This window comes from Glycine max, chromosome 17 (assembly GCF_000004515.6).
Source record: "Glycine max cultivar Williams 82 chromosome 17, Glycine_max_v4.0, whole genome shotgun sequence".
NCBI lineage: Eukaryota > Viridiplantae > Streptophyta > Magnoliopsida > Fabales > Fabaceae > Glycine > Glycine max.
In genome coordinates, this window is record NC_038253.2 from 19127142 (window position 1) to 19147665 (window position 20524).

Genomic DNA, 20524 nt, shown 5'->3' on the forward strand with positions numbered 1-20524 from the left:
CACATATGGTTGAATATGCAAGAATATATACAGTGTCTATCTAGTGCAGAAGGAAAATCAAATACGTCATTACATATATACGTACACAAGTGGCTTGACTAGTTTTGGTACATTATTGAAGCTATAGTCAGCATGCATGGTTTTAAATTACAGTTGCAGTAGTAATAATGGTAATAATGGTGAGTCAGAAAACTTTTATAATGGTTGCAATTATGGTCATGATGTGATTGTCGTGAGTTGAAATATCTTGACATTGCGGGTGTAATTGTAGCTGTGAACTACAATTTAAAACCATGGACTGCACAACTAATTTTCGCTTCCAATTTTGGTTTTGTAAGCATGACCAACCACTATTACAAAAGCAGCATTTTAAGTCGGTTATAAACGATTTTCTACGTCGGTTAACAACAGCCGTCGTCTCCGACGTAGTGAAAAGCACTGACAATTTCAATGACGGTCATGAGGAACTGTCGTAGACGTCCTTGAATTCTAAGATGGGCAGCTGGACAAGCTCGTCTTAGACTGTACCAAAGACTACGACGGTGACCGGGACAGCACCATCGTAGAGTTCATCGGATTCTACGACAGACCTGTCTAGGTGCCTGTCTTAGACATTGGTGAATTCTACAACGGTCTCGTCCTGATAACCGTGGTAGGAATTGGTGGACTCTACGACGGGCCTATCTAGGTGACCGTCGTAGAGTAGGCTAAATATTACGACGGTCTCGTCCCGTGATCGTCATAGACAAGGATGAATGCTACTACGGTCTCGTCCAATGACTGTCGTAGTCAAGTGTTTATTCTACGACGATCGTGTCATCAGAACCGTCATAGACAAGGTTGAATGCTACTACGGTCTCGTCCAATGACCATCGTAGTCAAGTGTTTATTCTACGACGGTCGTGTCATCAGAATTGTCGTAGAATGGTTTTTTTTTTTAAATATCATTTTAGGCAATAAAAAAGGACTATATTTTCTATCCAAGCCTTGTGGATGGTTGTTGAAGGACTAAGTGCACATTTGTCCTTGAGTAATGAACATGACCCTAAAAATGGGAAAAAAATACACATTTAGTCAAATTTAATCATAAGATTGCATAATTTGAAAGCATGACAACCTAATTTTGTAAGTCAAACAATATAACTAAGGCAGCAGTGTATAAAGATTAATTAATCGCAAATCAGAAAATCACAAAGACATCTCTGGCTGTGAGTCTTCATGGACATTACAGTAGTAACATGAATAGCATAAGGGAAGCCTTTTTGGACACAATGCTATTACAATTTCATCATCACTTTGAGCAAGAGGAACACTGAAGGCAGCTAAAATTGGTGCATAATAGACTGACCTACAAATTGCAAGAGAATAAATATCAATAACACACTTAAGAACATTTCCCCCAAAATGTTTGAAAAAAACCAATAAGAAAAAGAAGTATAAAAAGACGAATTAATCAACTTCAAAATTTAGCATAAGTGATCTAATTGGCATAATAGATCGAAAAGAAAACATAAAAACACCCAATCACCCATATTTAATGTTGACACTTGAATTCAACATAGACCATGTAAAGCAACAAATATATAGTAGTAAAAGTGGTATGCGATTATGTTGGAAGGATTCAAAAGCAAAGAATGTAGTGGTTCCAACAATTACACTAGTTCAACAATAAGTAATAAGGATCAAAATACAATGCATACCTCATGATTATTCTTATATATGTCAACTTTATTCAAGACAAAAATCGCTTTCTTTTTCCATTGCTGAGAATAACGAAGAAAAGCAATCTGAAAACAACATAAAACATGTCATAGCCCTGCCAAGCCAATGATAACCAATACAAATCAAAACAAGAGAGTATGCCCCATCCACAATGACTGACCATACCTCACTTCCAGTTAAAGGGTGATCAACAGAAATGACAAAAAGAAGTAAATCTACATGGGGTACAAATTCCTCTGTAAGACGCTACAGCCTCTGAAGAATCACATTAGTTCCAAGTGTATCAACAATGGTCATTTGTTGTCAGAAGAAAAAAAATTGCTGATAGCATTCTAATTCCGAACAGAATTTTTGTGCTTTGATATGATACCTTCTCTTGGAGATTTTTGTTCTTACTGTCTCTTTCCTTCATCTTGGACTCCAATCCATGGATTGTTTCCTCCAGCTTCTTGATTTGCAAATCTTTCAGCCTTACCTCTTGTTTGACTTTCTCAACCTAACAAAGGAGAGTAACATATTGAAAATGAAACAGACTATCACAGTTAAGCAATGAAATATAGGTACTTTATAAATACAACAACATTACATCAGTCATACCATTTGTTTGTGTCTCAAAAGTTCAACAGTGTCTAACTGCTTTCTTGCTGGTCCCAATTCTATTCCTCTTACTCTACTAGCAAAGTTCAGAGAGCAAATTGTCTCACTCAAATAATTTTCATTAGGACTGATCTGTACAAACATGAGTGCCTTTGAGTCTCCTCCTACAAAAACAAAATTGTCCATCAAATTTTCTAGTTATATTTGCATACATGTGGAGGATAGAAGTCAGGCATACACGTGCAAAAGAAGCAACCCTAAATAAGTTTCTTTGCATGGAGAAACAATTACCTAATGAGTCTTGTAGTAAGTGTGTAAGCTTGGAGTTCCTGCAGCATGAAGAACAAAAATTTCAATACCAACCAATAGACCAAAAGATATTTCAGCATTTGTAATCGAAAACATAAGTTAAAACTTATGTTGACATAACCTGAAAGGAATGTGTGAACTTTTTGTTGCAAGAGCTGATATGACATCACCAAGTGCAGAGAGAGACCTATTAATATTTTGTGTCTCCTTTAGTCCATCACCATGCACTTCTGTCTTTGCCACTCGCTCACTGCCTACTAGGTCCATCAGCCATAACTTGCTTCTCGTGCATTCCCCATTCAACAAATTCTCCCCCTTAACCATAACACAGTGAATGTTGTATACAGAAACAATAGGCCATCATAAGCGGTGTTTATCCAACCAGATGGTTTAGAAATATGATTCAAATATGGTTTAGGAATCTAATTAAAAAAAGTTTAAGCTGACCACTGAGATCGGATGCTATGCTCATTGGAATTGGTTGAGCTTACTGCCCTCGCATTGCTACCGGTTTGTAGGACTTCCCAAACTTCAGTCATATTGTTCACATGTGCCTCAACCAACCCTGGAATGTGATGCATTCCTTCACCAGCTTATCGTATCTCAAGTCTACAATTAACCACATTTTAGTGACTATATCAGTTACTATTCTGAAAAACTTATAGAATAAGCTAATAATAAGTTTCACTTTAATTTCCTTGTCCAACTAATTTGTGGTATACCTTTTTGCAGTTGTTCCTGGATGATTTCCTGCAACCAGCAAATCTCTTATTTGCTCATTGTACACTTCTAAGACACTTACAGAAATATTATAACAGTAGAGCTTATGCCTCTCCTTGATTATGTCAAACATTTTCTCAAGAGTCCTGAAATTAACACCCTGAGCCTCTTTTGTGCCCTCTATTGTGAAAGTTTTTCCTGTCCCAGTCTGACCATATGCAAAAATACATACATTGAACCCTTCTAGAACCGAGGTTGCAAATGGTGTTGTGTCTTTAAAAATATCAGCTATAAAGAAAACAATACTAATCTATCAAAATGAGCATTTGTGTTCATTTCAGAATCCCATCTTAAAGAATTCATGGCATGAAAGCATTAATACCTTGCTCAGCTTGGGGACCAAAGACAACATCAAACTTGAAAGTCTTCTTAGGAGCTCCATTTGACATTATAGTTAAATCACCATCTTTCATAGATTCAAAATCTAAGGCCATTGTTGCTCCTGCATATATCTCGTTGGTGTTGAAAGACCTACAATGGCAAAAGACCCTTATGTTTCCTGTGAAGAAGGATAATTAGTTAGTGATCAATGATCATGCATATTATTTATATCCCATCCAATCCAAATCTATGAAAACAAAATCAACTGCACAACTTACCTCTCAACTCCAAAACCTTATTGTAAAGATCTTTCCGTTCCGTAGCCCCTTCAATATATTTGGACTTGAGATCTTCATGTGACTCCAGCTGTTCATTTACTATAGCATAAATAGAGGAATTAGATTATGCACAAATGCGGAACGGCAAACTATTAACGTGTGTAAGATTGAAACCTATGTTGCAACAAAATCTACTTACTTTTGGACTTAATAATAAGCCCCATTTCTCTCATATCTGCTTGATATTTTTTGCTTGCCTCTGCTTCCTCTAATAGCTTGATGTGTTCCATTTTCATAATCTATGCAATGAAATTGATTAACATGTTATAAATATATCTTTACCCTTCTTAATTTGTTTCTCACTTAACTTTGTTAACATATCAGTACCTTCAATTTCCTCGTGAAGTTTCTTAGTGATGAAAACCACTTACTTTTGTCCTTCACTTGCCCCTCAATGGCAAATGCTGCAGAGCCGAAAATATCAGTTGATCAGATAAAGAAAACCTCAAATGTTTAGTTTTATAATAGTGTAATAATAAATACAGAAAGGGTTATGCATACCCAAAGATCCTACATGCATGGACTTGCACATTAGCTCATTTTGAAGCTCTTTCAAGGAGTTCCAAGCTTCTTGGCATTCTCTACTCTTCTGTTGATTCTCTCTCTTGATCTCCCCCAACTCCCTCCTTGTTTCCGTCAGCTTCTTTCTCTGACTGTCAAAGTCTCTTTTTAGCCTCTTAAACTTCGCTTCCATCCCAATATCCTCGATACCCTACATTGGTCAAAGTCAGTGAGATACCTCATTGGTTACCTGAAGTTTATGTGACTCACAACTCAGTTTATGTCAGTCTTGTTCAACCCAAATGCATCTTTAAGGAAAGCAGCTATTTCCTCTGGTGAATTACCAACTTTGCTGCCATTGATGAGGAATTGAATTCCTTTCTTTGCCTTCCTGTATTTAGTCATATACGTTGCTGCCATAAACTTAGCATTAGTTTCCTACATGTCAAACAGTTGAAGAAATAACAGAGATGTGGTTGCAATTCCAAAATTTCTGCACTTGGTTACCTGAAGTTTGAGTTGATAATGTCGGTGTTGTTCAATACTTGAAACATGACATACCTCATTGGACATTCCAAAATGAGTGTCTGCTCCTTCACTACAGTGACCATATGCATTGTATCTGTAAAAAACACAAGTAGACTACAGCAACATTTGTATACCCATTGGTTAGTTGTTCGTGTAGTGAATTGAAATGCAGGTTACATAGAGCCACTGAGTAGGTTAAAATGAATTTGGATATAGAAATAAAATAAACACTGAAACAATGTACTGTTCAAGGAACATGCCCACAACAAAGGGCTGGATTGAAAATTGGCTCCATCATCTAAATTGAACTTTAATCATAAAATACATATGAAAAAGGAAGATGTCAAAATCAGTTTAAAAAAATGTCCACCTTCAACGAAAAATGTTCCTAAGTTATCTAAATTTTTCTAAGTTCTGATTTCTTCATTTGGAGAAAATATGCCGCCCATTTATGCCAGAGTGTGGTCATGGTCTCTTTTGTTATCGTTGTTCCATCAGAAAACCACTGCACATATGTAAATATGAATTTAGTAAATGACATTGAAGGAGGTCAAAACTAGTGAGGTCTAATTATATTAACAACTAAATGAATAATAACAAACATACGCTAATCCATTCATCCTTCAATCCGGCACTTACGATGCACCATATCCAGTGCATAACATAGTATCCACACTCGTAGTTTCCTGCTTGAACATGACTCTACAGGCAAGACGTGTACACAAAAGGTTGTTAACTCAGTCAAGGCAACCACACATGACATCCACATGGCATTTGGAATTTAAAAAAAGACGTACCTTTACTTCAATCCATTAAGGCCCATGTTGGGGTGGCTTTCCCTCTGCATTTTTGCTTACTATTTTCATTGCACTATTTTAAATATAGAAACAAAGCATTACGATCATTGGTGGTGTGATGTACGATTGCATTATTTCATTGAGTATGCCAGAGGCAACACTAACCTGTTTACTGCACCCTTGATGGCAGCATTAGGCTTCTTTCGCAAAGAACAAAATCGAACCACTAGATTGTCACCTAGGCACAAAACCAGCAGCTGCCAATGGGCACTGAACAGATAAAGGAACTTCATTCAGTCAATATGTGCAACCTAATACACATGTGGAACAACATTAACTCAACTTACTGATTTAAATAAGGTGCTATGTAAATTTGTTTTCCTGCTTCCTTTAACCATTTTCCAATGTAATTTTCATACTCTTGACGTTTGGTGTTTGCATTGTGGATACACTGAGGTTCAAGGAAACCATACAGTGCTCCATAACCTATGCTTGAACTCCAATCATGAATAAACCTGTTTAAAACATTCGACATAAAAGTTGTTAATCGATTATTTAAACTAAGTTATTTGTGCAGTGTACAGATGTTTGACCTAATAAAGATATTTGACTTACATAAGCCATAGTTGTAGAATAGAGATGTTCAAACACTTGTCACCTAAAACTATCTCAGTGACATCAGCGTGTGTGATGAAGAAGCCATCTTTGACATTATTGATCCCAAATTTAGTGCCATACCATGACAACTCAACAGGCCTTTGGTAAATATCGAACAAGTTCTTGACCAAGTCTCCCAATGGATCAACCACCACCGATGCCTTTTCCTCCTCAACAGTCTTCAATGGTGAGCTGAAAGCCTTCTCTGGATCCTACAACGAGTACAAAACATAATAAAGTGTTACGTAACTAATCATTTTACAATTTGAATAATGTTACTATCCACATTAAATTAATTACCTTAGGCAACATGGGTTTCACCAAATATGTTGGCCATGGAACAAAACTCCCTAAATCTTCTTTCACAAACTTTATTTCTAATGTAGGGATTGGAACCTCGACATCACCAAAAATAACTTTGACAACACTGACACGAACAACATCATCAGCATAGGGCACGTTGTGGATGGTGCCAAAATTATCGCATTGTGTGCCCACTGCCACTAACTTGGTTGAGTTCTCGGCAGTTACATGCAGCCCCACGCTGTCACAATGCAACTCAGAGATTTCTTTAGCTAATGCATTTGTCTCTAGTGCTGCACAACTCCCCTTGGTGCTTACCCTTGCTGCTAATAGTTGTATATCATGTGCCTGAAGTGGGGGTGATTGTTGTGATGCAATTTGTGACAACTCCAACTTGATTGCTTCTTTTATTTGTCCTTTAAATGTCTCCATAATGCATTGTTTTTCCTCTTCTACCCTTCTCATCCACGCCTCCTCTCTTTTTATGTTTTATTGTTGAACCTCTCTTCGCCATTCTTCCTTTAAGTTACCAATGATATCAGCCAACTGTTCTGGAGTGATCGAGTTTGACAAAGTCGTAGACTGACGTGATGCTGGACCAAAGTACTGGCTAATTGTAACTCCTGTCCCAGCCGCACGTACCCGACCTGGATGCTCGGGTCTTCCAATAGCCATGTTCAAAATATCGTCACGTCCAAAAGGCACAAAGCTGCCCTGTGTGCTCTGCTCTTCCAAAGAGTCATGTTCAAATAACACAAAACAACATAAAGCCGCAAAGGAACCCTTCATTGAAAACAATTATTTGTTTGTCACTAACAACATATGTGAAAGTTATGGCATAGCATATTCTAAAACAGAGAAAAAAGGCTTGAAGAAGAAAATGAAAGGATTGCTTCTCTCATTCTGCAATTCAATGATGAGAACATATTATATACAAGAGTTAGTTCATAACTAACTCATCAAACAGTTACAACTTATTATAACTGAAAATGGTCACAACAGAAAATGAGAGAGAAGGCTAATAAGATAAGTTAGTTGCTCACAATTTTGTCAGCTATTTCTTTCTTGGCTTGAGACGTCATCTGGCCATATTGCTTTGTGCGTGCCTTTTTCCACTTCTCGTGTCTAGAAATTGGGGACGGTGGGAGGTACAATGAAGGGTCCTCAGTAAATCCTGCTTTTTCTTCTCGTATATTCCTTTTTTCTTCCATTAATTTTTTTTCAAGCAACTCATAGCCTTCCCTAGACAACAAGTGCGGAGAGTCATTGTATTTTTGAATCTCTTGTGCCTTTTTCCGTATCCCCTTCCAATAAAAAAATAACCATTTGTCAAGGATTCAGAAAAACATGTCTTGCAAACAAAATACAGAGTATGTAAGGAGGTCAAAACATTAATACTGAAAAAATACCTGCCAAGTAGGGGTTTGCCTCATTTTTGCAAATTCGGCCCAATCTTTTGCATCAATGCCATATTTAACCGAAGGATCATCTTTTGGTTGCCCGTCACTATTACCATACACATATTTTGTTGTCAACGACGACTTAAATTGCCTCCAACGCGTTGCCACCATTGACATCACCTTCTTTTTGGCATTATCACCCTCGGGGATGTCGAATTTCGCCTACAAAACATTTGTGTAAAAATAACATGCAAACACATATCAATGTTTGTCAAAAAATAATAAATTACCAGCATTACAGACTTACCAATATGTCATCCCATATCATGTTCTTTAGCGTTTCTGGTACATCATTCCAGGTAGAGTGTAAAATTGGAATCTTGTCTCGTGCCACAACTCCAAGATAGTTGTGAAACTTATCTTTATGAGGTCCTGAGCCTCTACCAGTGGTTGGATTGATGTTGATTGTTTCCCTTGGTTGATCCAAGGTTCTTGCTGTCAACCTTCTTAGCCGAGTGGCTTGCCTAGTTTTCCTAGACGTCCCATCAGAAGGAATCTCGGCCTGTGTAGGTGATGGTGGGGGTGTCGTCATTCGAAGGACTATGTTGAAAGAAAATACATGAGGACAACAGTCAATAAAAGTGACATAAATAGATAGGGACAACAGCAAAGATTCAACATGATCGAAGCCAAAGATTGAACATGAAACAAAATACATGATGACATTATTTTTGTTAATTAGCCAAAGATTCAACGTGTTACAAGCCAAACAAAATACAAATCATAGCTAAAATGACATATTATATTGCTAAGGTGGAGAATCAAATAAAGATATGTGAACAAGGTAACATCAACCTCAGATATGTCAAGAAGGTACCAGTAAATTTAAGCATAATTTCTATTACTGTTGATTATTTGATGGTTACAACAAATGATTAGAAGAGTAATTTTACAGCAAATGATTAGGAGAGTAATCAAATAAACCAACCCTAAAGATATCATTTTATTTTCTTAAATTTTGTTAAATTTTCTCTCCATGTGATTTCATTATTTGAAGCTCTCATTGGATAAAAATAAACTTCCATAATGTTATGGTTTGTACTTTGTATAGTTCCTGATTTTCAAATGCTAATTAAAAAAAAGACACTAGTAAACTATCTCGATAAAACAAGTCTTGTAGGTGTTGTATTGACCCATATTGTGTAAGAACTGAAAATTAACAATGCCAATAGTAAAGGTGCTTTCCTCTCCTCTCTGAATAGCTTAAAAGTTTGTAAAAGCTGAACTATTAAGCCCCAATCTCTGTTGTCTTCCTTATCTCATTTCCCTGGTTCTTGTAATTTCTAAATTTTTGAATCTTTGTTGCTCATACTCTTGATTGCATGGATAGGCACTCCTTATGATTAATCAAAAGTTGAAATAAAATAAATGAAAGCATTACATAGAAGGAGATTCTAAACTAATAATAAACTCGAACAAAAATGAGGTCACTCCCGCTCAATCCCAATCCCTACTTAAGTGCCACCAACTTGGATTCTGCAGTGACTAACATCACATACATGGTCACGTAACGTGATCCATCTCTTCTCTCTCCCCTTCCTCTTCTACATGGTTTCAGGGTTCAAAACATAATCCTGTTTCCAAAAATCTTCTAATTTATTAAATGCATGTAGTAAAATATTGATTAGGCCCAAGAATTCCAAGATAGAATCAAATTTTTAATATGATCGACACCATTAGACATAACACAATACAGTGGCTAAAGTAAAATGAGGCAGACTCAAGCCTAACTGCTTATGCTTAAAAAATATATTATGTAATAATTGATTGGAGTTATAGACTAATAGTGGTCCTAGAATAATAATAATTTATTTAATATATCCAAAATTTTCTATTTGGATTTGCAAAGTAAAAAAAGAAAAAGAAAAAGGTAGAAGTCAAAGGATCTTCAAAAGGGTAAGTGATACAAGTTGGCGAAATTGAAAGGAAAAGACAATGATTTGACTGGAAGAATTAAAAAAGAGTGCTTATTCTATCCTAATCCATGGAATATATTACCAAATAAGCTTAATCACTGGCCTACTACTGCCTCCAAATAAATATTTTCGAAGGAAACATGCAGGTATCTTCCACACAACTTGGGCATGAGTCACGCCTTACGTCTCTTGAACTAGCTAGGTTCCACTCATTCAACATTTTAACTCCTGTAATAGATGACATCATAAGAATATTCTCGCCTTGTACCCTTCTATTTTTTTTTATATTTCCATTTAATTTTAATGTCAAGTGAACCTGGGTCAAAAAGCCAACATAATCCTTCTGGAAATGGTAGACCACAGGACTAGAAAAACCAGGCTGATATAATTTTATTTTCTCATCCTAAAGATATAATTTTATTTTCTTAAATTTTCTTAAAGTTGTATTTTTACAACATTTTCTTAAAGTTTATTAATAGATGTAGTTTATGTAGAGAATTCGCTTCTAGAGATATGCAATGTGTTTCTTAGCACACATCAACTGACAAGCAAACCCATAAACACCTAGAAGGGATGGGGGGTTGTCAATTTTTATGATCTAGACAAAATTTTTAGCATTAGAATTTAATCCAAGTACCTCGTACCTAATGGGTTGTATAAAAACTATGATAGGCAAGTGGAATAAAATTGCTAGAATTTTATGTGAGTTAATATACAAAGTTTCAAGTATTGGTTGCCACCAACCAGCACTTGGAAAGTTGGAACAATGTGGACTAGCACCAAGAACTGACAAGCAATCAACATAATGTTTGTACACTAGCAAGGATCATTCATGCATATATAAAGGAGATAAGCATTGGCCATGCTGTGTGTGAGGATGGAAATTTTTTGTGATACTAAATGTAACTATGATTTGTGTATAAAGGAGATAAGCATTGGCCAGCCATGTTACTTAATTTTCTTATAACTTATGTAGTATTAAACTTTTTAAGGATTCGTTAAAATAAAAATAGATCTTTCGTTAAAGTTTATTTTTCTTGAGGAAAAAAATCTTTTTATTGAAACAAAAACTAATGTTTGAAAAAATATTTAAATTCAAGTGTTAATTACACAGTAAATACTAAATATATTGAAGCTCGAGAAAAGTATGACTGACATTTAATAGCCACCAATTCATATTCAGGATTCTTATTAAATCAAGGAATGAAGTCAAGAAACCACTAGAAATTTCAGATGCTGTAGCCTTAGAAAATGTGGCAGCTATTTTTGGGTTGCATGTGACACCTACCTTGCCAATAGGTGATGTGGCCTTTAGGTCTGGTCCATTTTTGTATGATAGGTAGTTAGGTGTCGTTATTCTCCCATAGCCCTTCATGATGGTCATGTCTAGTTGCATGTTCAACATCATGACTAAAGTCGGTCATATCAAATTTTCTGCCTTGTACAACCACGGACCAAGTTGGGTCAAATGGATCTTGGACATAAAAAACTTGTCCGGCTTGCACTGCCATTATAAATGGGTCATCATTGTAACCACCCTTTTTCAGGTCAACTAAAGTAAAGCCCATTTTGTCTTTGCTTACCCTTGTATTCGCATTAACCCATCGACAACTAAACACAGGAACTCTAAATTGATCGTAATCAAGCTCCCAAATATCTTCAATGACTCCATAATACGGCATTGACACGTTAATCAGATTGTTATCAGAAACACTACTAAAGTGAGTTGACTCACCGTCAACAATAACCCCACTGTTCTGCATGGTACTTCTTGCATCCTGTGACTTTGTGTAGAAAGCATAGCCATTGATATCATATCCTTGCCAGGTGGGCACATTCAGATTTGGACCAATAGCTAACAGTCGTAGCGTATTAGAAACTGTGTCATCGGCGAAAATGGTGTGCTTGAACCAGTTCACGAAAGTTCTATTATGTTCCTGCAACAACCTCATCTTGTTCATTTTTGGGTTTTTAGCTGACAATTGGTTTTTGTGACAATCTATGTAAGGCATCACCTCTGCTGTATTGTTTAAGACATATAGATGAGCTTGGGACAACCTTTGGCAATCCATGGTGACAACATTAAATCCTCGACTTCCCCTACCTTGAGTCATGGCCTAATGACGACTTGGTGGAACCCTGACTGGTTGTTCGTTACTTATATAATATGATGAAAACTCTATTGCTTCTTCAACAACATATCTTTCAACAATGCTTGCTTTTGGACGATATTGATTCTTTGTATATCCTTTCAGCACCTTCATGAACCTTTCAACCGAATACATCCATCGTAAATAAACTGGGCCACACAACCGAATCTCGTGAACTAGATGAACAATTAAGTGAATCATTATGTCAAAGAATGAGGGGGGGAAATACATCTCCAATTGACAAACAAGAATGGTGGCTTCATTCTCCAAAACATCCAACTGCGATGGGTCAATAACCTTGTTACAGATAGCATTAAAGAAAAAACACAACCGAGTGATGGCATTACGAACTTTTCAGGCAAGATTCCATGAACGGCCACTAGTAAAAGTTGTTGGATTAGTACGTGGCAATCATGGGATTTCAGCCCAATCAATTTCAATTCCTTAATTGACACAAGGCTCTTGATATTTGAAGAGTATCCTTGAGGAACTTTCACATTTAGTTGACAATGACAAAAACTTTTTTTCTCAGTCGTGGACATTGTGTAACATGCTGGGGGCAAATATGTTCGAGCACCTCGTAAAACTGGATGTAGTTGCTCCCGTATACCCAACTCAACCAAATCCTGACAAGATTTTACACCATCCTTTGTCTTCCTCTTAATGTTAAGAAAGGTGCCAATCAAACTATCACACACATTTTTCTCGACATGCATAACGTCCAAACAATGCTGAACATCTAGATTGCACCAATATAGGAGATCAAAGAATATCGACTTTTTTTTCCAAATGTTCTTCGCAGACAAGTCCTTTTTTGTGACTTACCAAAGGTTGTTTCTATGTCTCTGACCCGATCATAAACATCATGTCCACGTAATGATTCAGGCGCTATTTCAATCTCATTATCTCCATTAAATGCCTTCTTCAAATGCCGATATGGGTGATTCTTGCTTAAAAATATTTTGTGCCTTGTATAGACTGTCTTCTTCCCATGGGTTAGTTGGATGTAACAATTATTTTTTTCACAAATAGGACATGTGTGGTGTCCTTTAACACTGTATCCGTTCAAATTACCATAAGCGGGAAAATCGTTAATTGTACAAAAGAGCATAGCACACAAGTTGAATGACTATTTTTCATTTGCATCATACACTTCAACCCCGTCTACCCACAGATTGCTCAGGTCTTCTATCAAATGAGCCAGATACACGTCAATATCATTTCCAGGTTGTTTTGGATCGGCTATCATCATAGACAGTAACATGTATTTTCGCTTCATGCACAACCACAGAGGAAGGTTGTAAATCATTAATAATACCGACCACGAACTATGATTGGTGGTCAAGTTACCAAAAGGATTCATTCCATCTTAAGCTAGTGCAAGCCTTAGGTTTCTAGGCTTATGTGCAAAAGTTGGATATAAGCAGTCAAATGTCTTCCATTGTGTACAATCAGCGGGGTGTCTGATCATGCCATCCATTCTTCTTTCATCTACATGCCACCTTAAGTATTTACAATCCTGTGCACTGGAAAACAACCGCTTGAACCTAGGTATTATTGGCAAATACCAACAAACCTTTGCTGGACGAATACTAGGGGTGCCTGAACCTTCACTGCTTTCCCCATCGTTGGCCTTGTAGCGTGAAAGTCCACAGGTGGGGCAGAATTGCATATCCGCAAACTCATTTCTGTACAGAATGCAATCATTCAGACATGCATGTATTCTTCGGTACTCCATGCCAACGGGACATAATATCTTTTTTGCCTTATAATGACTCTTCGGTAAGGTGTTATCTTCTGGAAGAATATTTTTCAATAACAAAACCAACTCAGTGAAGCTTTTGTCACTCCACCCAAATCTAGCCTTTAGGTTAACCAAAGCTAGCACAACTGATAACCTACTGAAGCTTTTGCATCCAACATACAATGGCGTCTGCGCATCTATTTGAAGATCATCATAAATATATGTATGAAAATCCCGAAAGCCCTCTTGCCCAAGATCACGTATCATGTCTTCCATTCAATTGCCGCTTTCTAGCTCAACCGGCTGAGCTGGACATGTTGTTCTATGACCAAGCAACTCACCATGCCATATCCACTTTGTGTAAGTGGGGCTAAACCCATCACATATCAGATGCGATCTAATTTCATTCAAGGAATGACGCCTGTCGTTCACACATTTAACACAAGATGGAAGGAAGACTCAATTCAATTCAAAAGATCATGGAAGCAGATCACAAAGGCTATAATGCAGGATTCAAGCGGATGGAAGAAATGATGGAGCTATTTACAGATTGGATTGGGGAGCAAGTCAATCAAACACCAATATACAAATTTGAGCATGGCCACATAAAGGATAAAATTAGAGGGAGAACACATGACTTTAGACTTCAGCAACAAATGAAGGTCGAGGTTCAAGTGTTCGTAGGGGATATGCATGCATATGGATGGGTACACAAGTTAAAGACATCTTTCAAACTGAGGGTAGCATCAGAAAAATAACACATGCATGCAATCGTCGTGTCTAAGGATAGTCAACCACTTATTAGGTTCCAATGGTGTGAATATTGCAATCTCACCCTTCTTTGATGCAACAAAACTGCATCATCCAACATTTTGTTGCCATTAAAGGTTTCATTTGAAAACATGATGTTATTCCTCTGCTAATGGTGAACATTTGTTTTCAATTTTCTTTGAATTCACAATTCTTTGCAGCCAAATCTGTATTATATAATACACTATAATTTTTTAATGCTACACTTTTTTGTTCTTTTTAATTTTTATATATGCATGGTTTCTGTCATTGTGTACTTAGAAGAAGGTCAACTGAAAATGCAATCAAGATTGGAATAAGAATAGGAAGCCAAGGCTGCTGTTATGAGTAGGATCCAAAGGCTAACCAAACTCATTCCGGTTTCCTCAAAGAATGCAAATCCAGGATAACTATCTCATTTTTTCAATCATCAGCGAAGTTGGTTAGTTGGTTGGGATGATGTGACCTGACTTTAATGTCAAATAATGTACATTATGTATTCTTGTTACTATCTTATTCAGTTTTGTCCTACTGCGTATACTTTGAACTCCACACTAGACAAATTGAAAATGAGAGTGACAAAGATTCATCAGATCTTTGTAGGGCCAGATATACACACAAATCAGACTCGCTTATTGGACTCTTATCCAGCTATATGAAGGGCCCTACTCTTCTCACCTCACATACTACTCTTTCCACCTCTTACTTTTCAAAATCAGGATAAAAAGACACTTTTTTCCTCTCCCTATTTTCCTACACCCCCACACATATTTATTTTACTTTTAGATTTAACAGAAACACAATTCGATCAGATGTGTTTTTGGAAATAAAAATAATAATGAATGGGGTGTGAAGAGCTGAAAGCAGGATGACAATAACAAAGCCTCAACATGATTTAGGAGTATTTGAACCGTTTTATATAAAAAATGACAAATTAGGCAAGGTCTTAAGTAACTCTTGACTTGTTCTCGTGGAGATGACAACCAAGCAAGGTTAGAATTTAATTCAAAGATCAAGGGACCCACTTGAACTATGTTGTCGGATAGTCTACCTAAGTAAACAAGTTGTTCTTATTAACAGCAGCACATTAGTTTCCGAAACAACAACTCATTCCGGTTTCCTCAAAGAATGCAAATCCAGGATAACTATCTCATTTTTTCAATCATCAGCGAAGTTGGTTAGTTGGCTAGGATGATGTAACCTGACTCTAATGTCAAATAATGTACATTATGTATTCCTGTTACTATCTTTTTCAGTTTTGTCCTACAAGGTGTGTACACTTTGAACTCCACACTAGACAAATTGAAAATAAGAGTCACAAAGATTCATCAGATCTGTTTCATGATGTTAGACATAAAACATCATCTACTACATGGAATGAAGAGTTCTCCCCAGCTAGCAATAGTGTTACCGATAGGTGGAAATTAGATTAGAGGGATTGGTTACAAATAGGTGGAAACTACTTCATTACTTGTCAAGGGCAGCAGTTAGGCAATTAGTCCATTAGTCCATTACTTAATTAGCAATAAGGGATTGGTTACAAATAGGTCCAAATTAGGTTAGAGGGATTAATTCGGTGAATTTCATATTTACAACTTTGCATGTGAAAGGATAAATTCCTTAAAAGCCATAGCACATGCAATGGTAGCTAACATAAACTCATTACTACAGACTACCAACACAAATCCAAAATCCTAAATGACCAACTACTACACTACTACACTACTACATTTCACATAATCCCCACTGAAATGCAAAACAAAACAAAAATTAACAGCTTCAGATTACATAAAAAGATAAACAAAAATCAGAGCTTCTCTCACAAAACACACAATGTATCTTACCTTATGGAACCAGCTTTCTCTATAAACCAAATAATGGTTTGCTTTTGAGGGATAAAATGAAAAAGGACAATTACAAAACTAACATGCACAATAGTACAACACAACAACACTAGCCTTTCAACTGTGCATACAAACAGTAAACAATACAATGTTATAAACCTTACCTTTTATGGGACGCAGCTTCACGACAATGTAGACCACCAACAACGTATAACTAACAGCCTGAGACGACAACAAAGCAGATTCCTCAAATGAATGAATGAATATAAGCAATGCAAATGAAGAAGAAGCAACGGTGGACCTTACCTTTGTCGGCGGCGACTGCAAACGGAAGAAGAAGCAACGGCGAACCTCTTTGTCGGAGACTATGCTCTCTGTAGCTACCTAGGGCGCGAAGTTGTGAGTAATTGTGGGCTAATTTCGAGCTTCCAAATGCTAGGGCGCACCAAAGCAAGAGAAAGTAACAAGCACATGCCTGCCACATGATACCATTTAGGATACAAAGACGGGTCTTAGAAAAGACCGTCTTTGTATTGCAATAAAGTCAAACATCACGTGTACGCCACGTGTCACCAAATAACATACAAAGACAGGTCATGGGAGAAGACCGTCTTTGTATTTTTACGCCTCAAATCACGTGGCCTCCACGTGAAACCACCAACAATACAAAGACGACTCTTACCGCAAGACCGTCTTTGTATCCTACTGACGAAAATGATGATGTGTTTGCACCTTAACAATACAAAGACGGGTCTGGAGACAAGTTCGTCTTTGTATTGTTACGCCTCTAATCACATGGCCTCCACGTGAAACCACCAACAATACAAAGACGGGTCTTACCACAAGACCATCTTTGTATCCTAATGACAAAAATCATGACGTGTTTACACCTTAACAATACAAAGACGGGTCTATGGACAAGACCGTCTTTGTATTTTAAATTGTCAAATCACGTGGCTGCCACGTGAAACTACTAACAATACAAAGACGGTCTCACCACACCACCCTCTTTGTATAGTCGTCGGCCCACTCACGTGTTTGCCACGTGAAACCATTAACGATACAAAGACGGTTTTAACCACAAGACCGTCTTTGTAAGTTAGTCACGTAAATACAAATTGCCACGCCAACTACATGTCTACGACGGTTAGTGGCAAATGACGTCGTTCACATGCTCTTAATTACGAATATGCCACCGCCTCACCTTCTAAGACGGTTGTTTGCAACCGTCATTGAATCCCCGACGTAGAATGTTGCTTTTGTAGTAGTGAACGCTAGGGTTGTGACCTAGGTCAGTAGGCTTGAAATCATCTTTTGAACCCTCAGTCACCAAAACTTTAGCATTTGGGCTCTAAACTAGCACCATTGTTTTCATCTTGTTATCTTCCGATGGTGTAATCATTTTGTGGCCAACACTAGGACTCCCTCTTGGTGTAGTGGGTTGAAAAGCATTTGTGTCTGCACCTGAATCTCCCAATTTACTAGCTTCCTCAAAGTGTTCTGGTGATTCAACTTTGGTTTTAAGTGATGGAAGGGAAGGGTTAGGATTATTAGCTACAATTTTTGTGTTTAGTAAGGAATGTTGTTGATTCAATGGCTTTATATTTATTTTCCTGCCATGTGCTAAAAGGGAACCATGGCACACAACTAGTACTAGAAAAATGAAAAAATATTTGTGCAAAACTTGAAATTTGGCCATGATATATATATATATATATATATATATATATATATATATATATATATATATATATATATATATCACTAAGCAAGAGGTATGAATAAGGGAAATTAAGGTCTTTGTGTAGGTAAAGACTAGAAAAATGAGCTAGTTGTCTCAGATAATGTATAATGAAGAGTGGAAGATGCAAAGGGAGTTGATATGACAAATTTATGTTAGTGTGAGTGCTCATTCCTAAGATTCTAATTGCCAATTATGTAATTTGACTAAATATGTGGAGTTGTTTCAATGTGAATGTGGACCGTTTATATGTCAAATAGCTTTCAATCCCTTGGGCCCATTATCTCTTGTGCAAGCTTGCTTTTGTGTGTATGTGCATAAAATAAATTGGGCACATCAACTTTTTTCCCAAGTATTTGCATTTGATTTGAATGTTGGATCTTCTTCTTTTGTTGCATATAATCTTGTATATATGCTTGATTTGCAAAGTATCTGAACTTAGTTAGAATAGTCCCAGTAAAAGTTGCTTTAAAATGCAAATGAGGAAGAAATTTTTCACTCGTAATAGGTTTAATTGTGAAAATAGTCCCCATATTTTTCCCAACTCACTAAATTGGTCCCCATATTTTTAATTTATTATTAGAGTCCTTTTTTTTCCAAATTGACTATCTGAATCTCCAGAACAGAAATTAAAAGTTGATTGTTAAGGGAAAACATTGACTACCACATGTCATTATGTAATTGGTCTTTTAATAGGTGTATGGCAAGTAACTCTCATCAGTAATTTTTCTTTGTAACTATTATTGATGACCTAAAAAATTACCTCCCAAGACCTCATAAGCTTCTCCCTCTCTCTGCAACCCGTAAACCCAAACCCTATCATTACCCCCAAATCCCTAACCTTTTGGTCGCGTTGTCAAAGAATCCCTAATCCCCTGGAACCCAAACCGAGCAACCTCCTCATCGTGTTGTCACCTCCACGTCCCGTTTGCAACCTCTTCGTCGTGTTTTCCATGTCCTTGTCGCGTTCGCAACCTCATCGTCACGTTTGTAACCTTCTCGTTGCATTTGCCACCTCCTCATCGGTGTCGTTCCCATTGAAAGGAGTGCATCGTCATACAGCTCTGAGTCCCAAAGTCATGTGATGTGTTTGTGTAATGTAGAAGTTCCACTGGTCACAAACAAAAAAACAAGATTTAGCGACCAACAAATCATTAAATTCGGTCGCTAAAACTCTTAGCAGTCGAAATAGCGACCGAACCGTGTACGTCGCAAAACCCTAACCACTAAGCCCTTAGCGACTAAATTCATACTCGGTTGCTATTTGGCGACCGAAACAGTCGGTCGCAAGTACATAACATTCTATCGCTGTCTTCGGTTGCTATTTTAAATAATCAAAATTTAAATAAAAAATAAACTAAAATTTGATTTCGTCGCTACGTCAGTCGCTATTAAATAATTACTTTTAATATAAATTAAATATAAATCGGTTCGGTCGCTAATTTTGTAATATAAAATGCATTTAAACTAAATTCAGTCGCTACTAAGTAATTAATTTTTACACATGAAATAAATTTTAAATACATTTATGTCGCTACTTAATAGTTAATTTTTAAATATAAAATAAATTAAAATACAATTTGGTTGCTATTTAGTAATTAATTTTCTAATAAAATAAATCGGTCACAAATTCGGTTGCTAAATGAAAATATGCGGTATTGTTTTGTTTTATCATTTAGTACATTTTGACTTGCTTAATAATTATCAATTGTAAATATAATTCTTAATTAAACTTTATAATCAAACTTATAAATAAAATTGGAGATTCATAATGTGTAAATATATCTAATAATATAGTTCTACTAATATTCTTATATAATTTATAATGTGTAAATATATCTAATTAACAGTGAGTCAACAATTTAATACTAGTGATAGAACCAACTAGTTGAATCCACTTTTGTTGAAAGAAAGCATCAAATCTACCATGCATCTACTACTATGTTATAAAACTTAAAATTGTGAGTACAAATATTATACCTATTGTAGCGTGTATTGAAACAACTATTGAACTCAAAGAAAAAGAA

General features: G+C 36.5%; 1 protein-coding gene and 2 pseudogenes across 1 annotated transcript; all 3 read right to left on the bottom strand.

The window, feature by feature from the left end:
- Nucleotides 1-1990: 1990 nt before the first annotated feature.
- Nucleotides 1991-5168, bottom strand: LOC100786440 (kinesin-like protein KIN-14Q; annotated as a pseudogene).
- Nucleotides 5169-6870: 1702 nt separating this feature from the next.
- LOC121173798 (uncharacterized) lies at nt 6871-17426 on the bottom strand. The gene is made up of 6 exons (XM_041010983.1): nt 17063-17426; nt 16921-16978; nt 8561-8853; nt 8263-8475; nt 7897-8157; nt 6871-7636 (listed from the first exon to the last, which is right to left on the bottom strand). The coding sequence occupies exons 3-6, from the start codon at nt 8843-8845 to the stop codon at nt 7343-7345; spliced, it is 1053 nt and encodes a 350-aa protein (XP_040866917.1). The 5' UTR covers nt 8846-8853; nt 16921-16978; nt 17063-17426; the 3' UTR covers nt 6871-7342.
- A 537-nt stretch (nt 17427-17963) lies between these two features.
- Nucleotides 17964-18455, bottom strand: LOC112999924 (precursor of CEP9-like; annotated as a pseudogene).
- Nucleotides 18456-20524: the final 2069 nt, after the last annotated feature.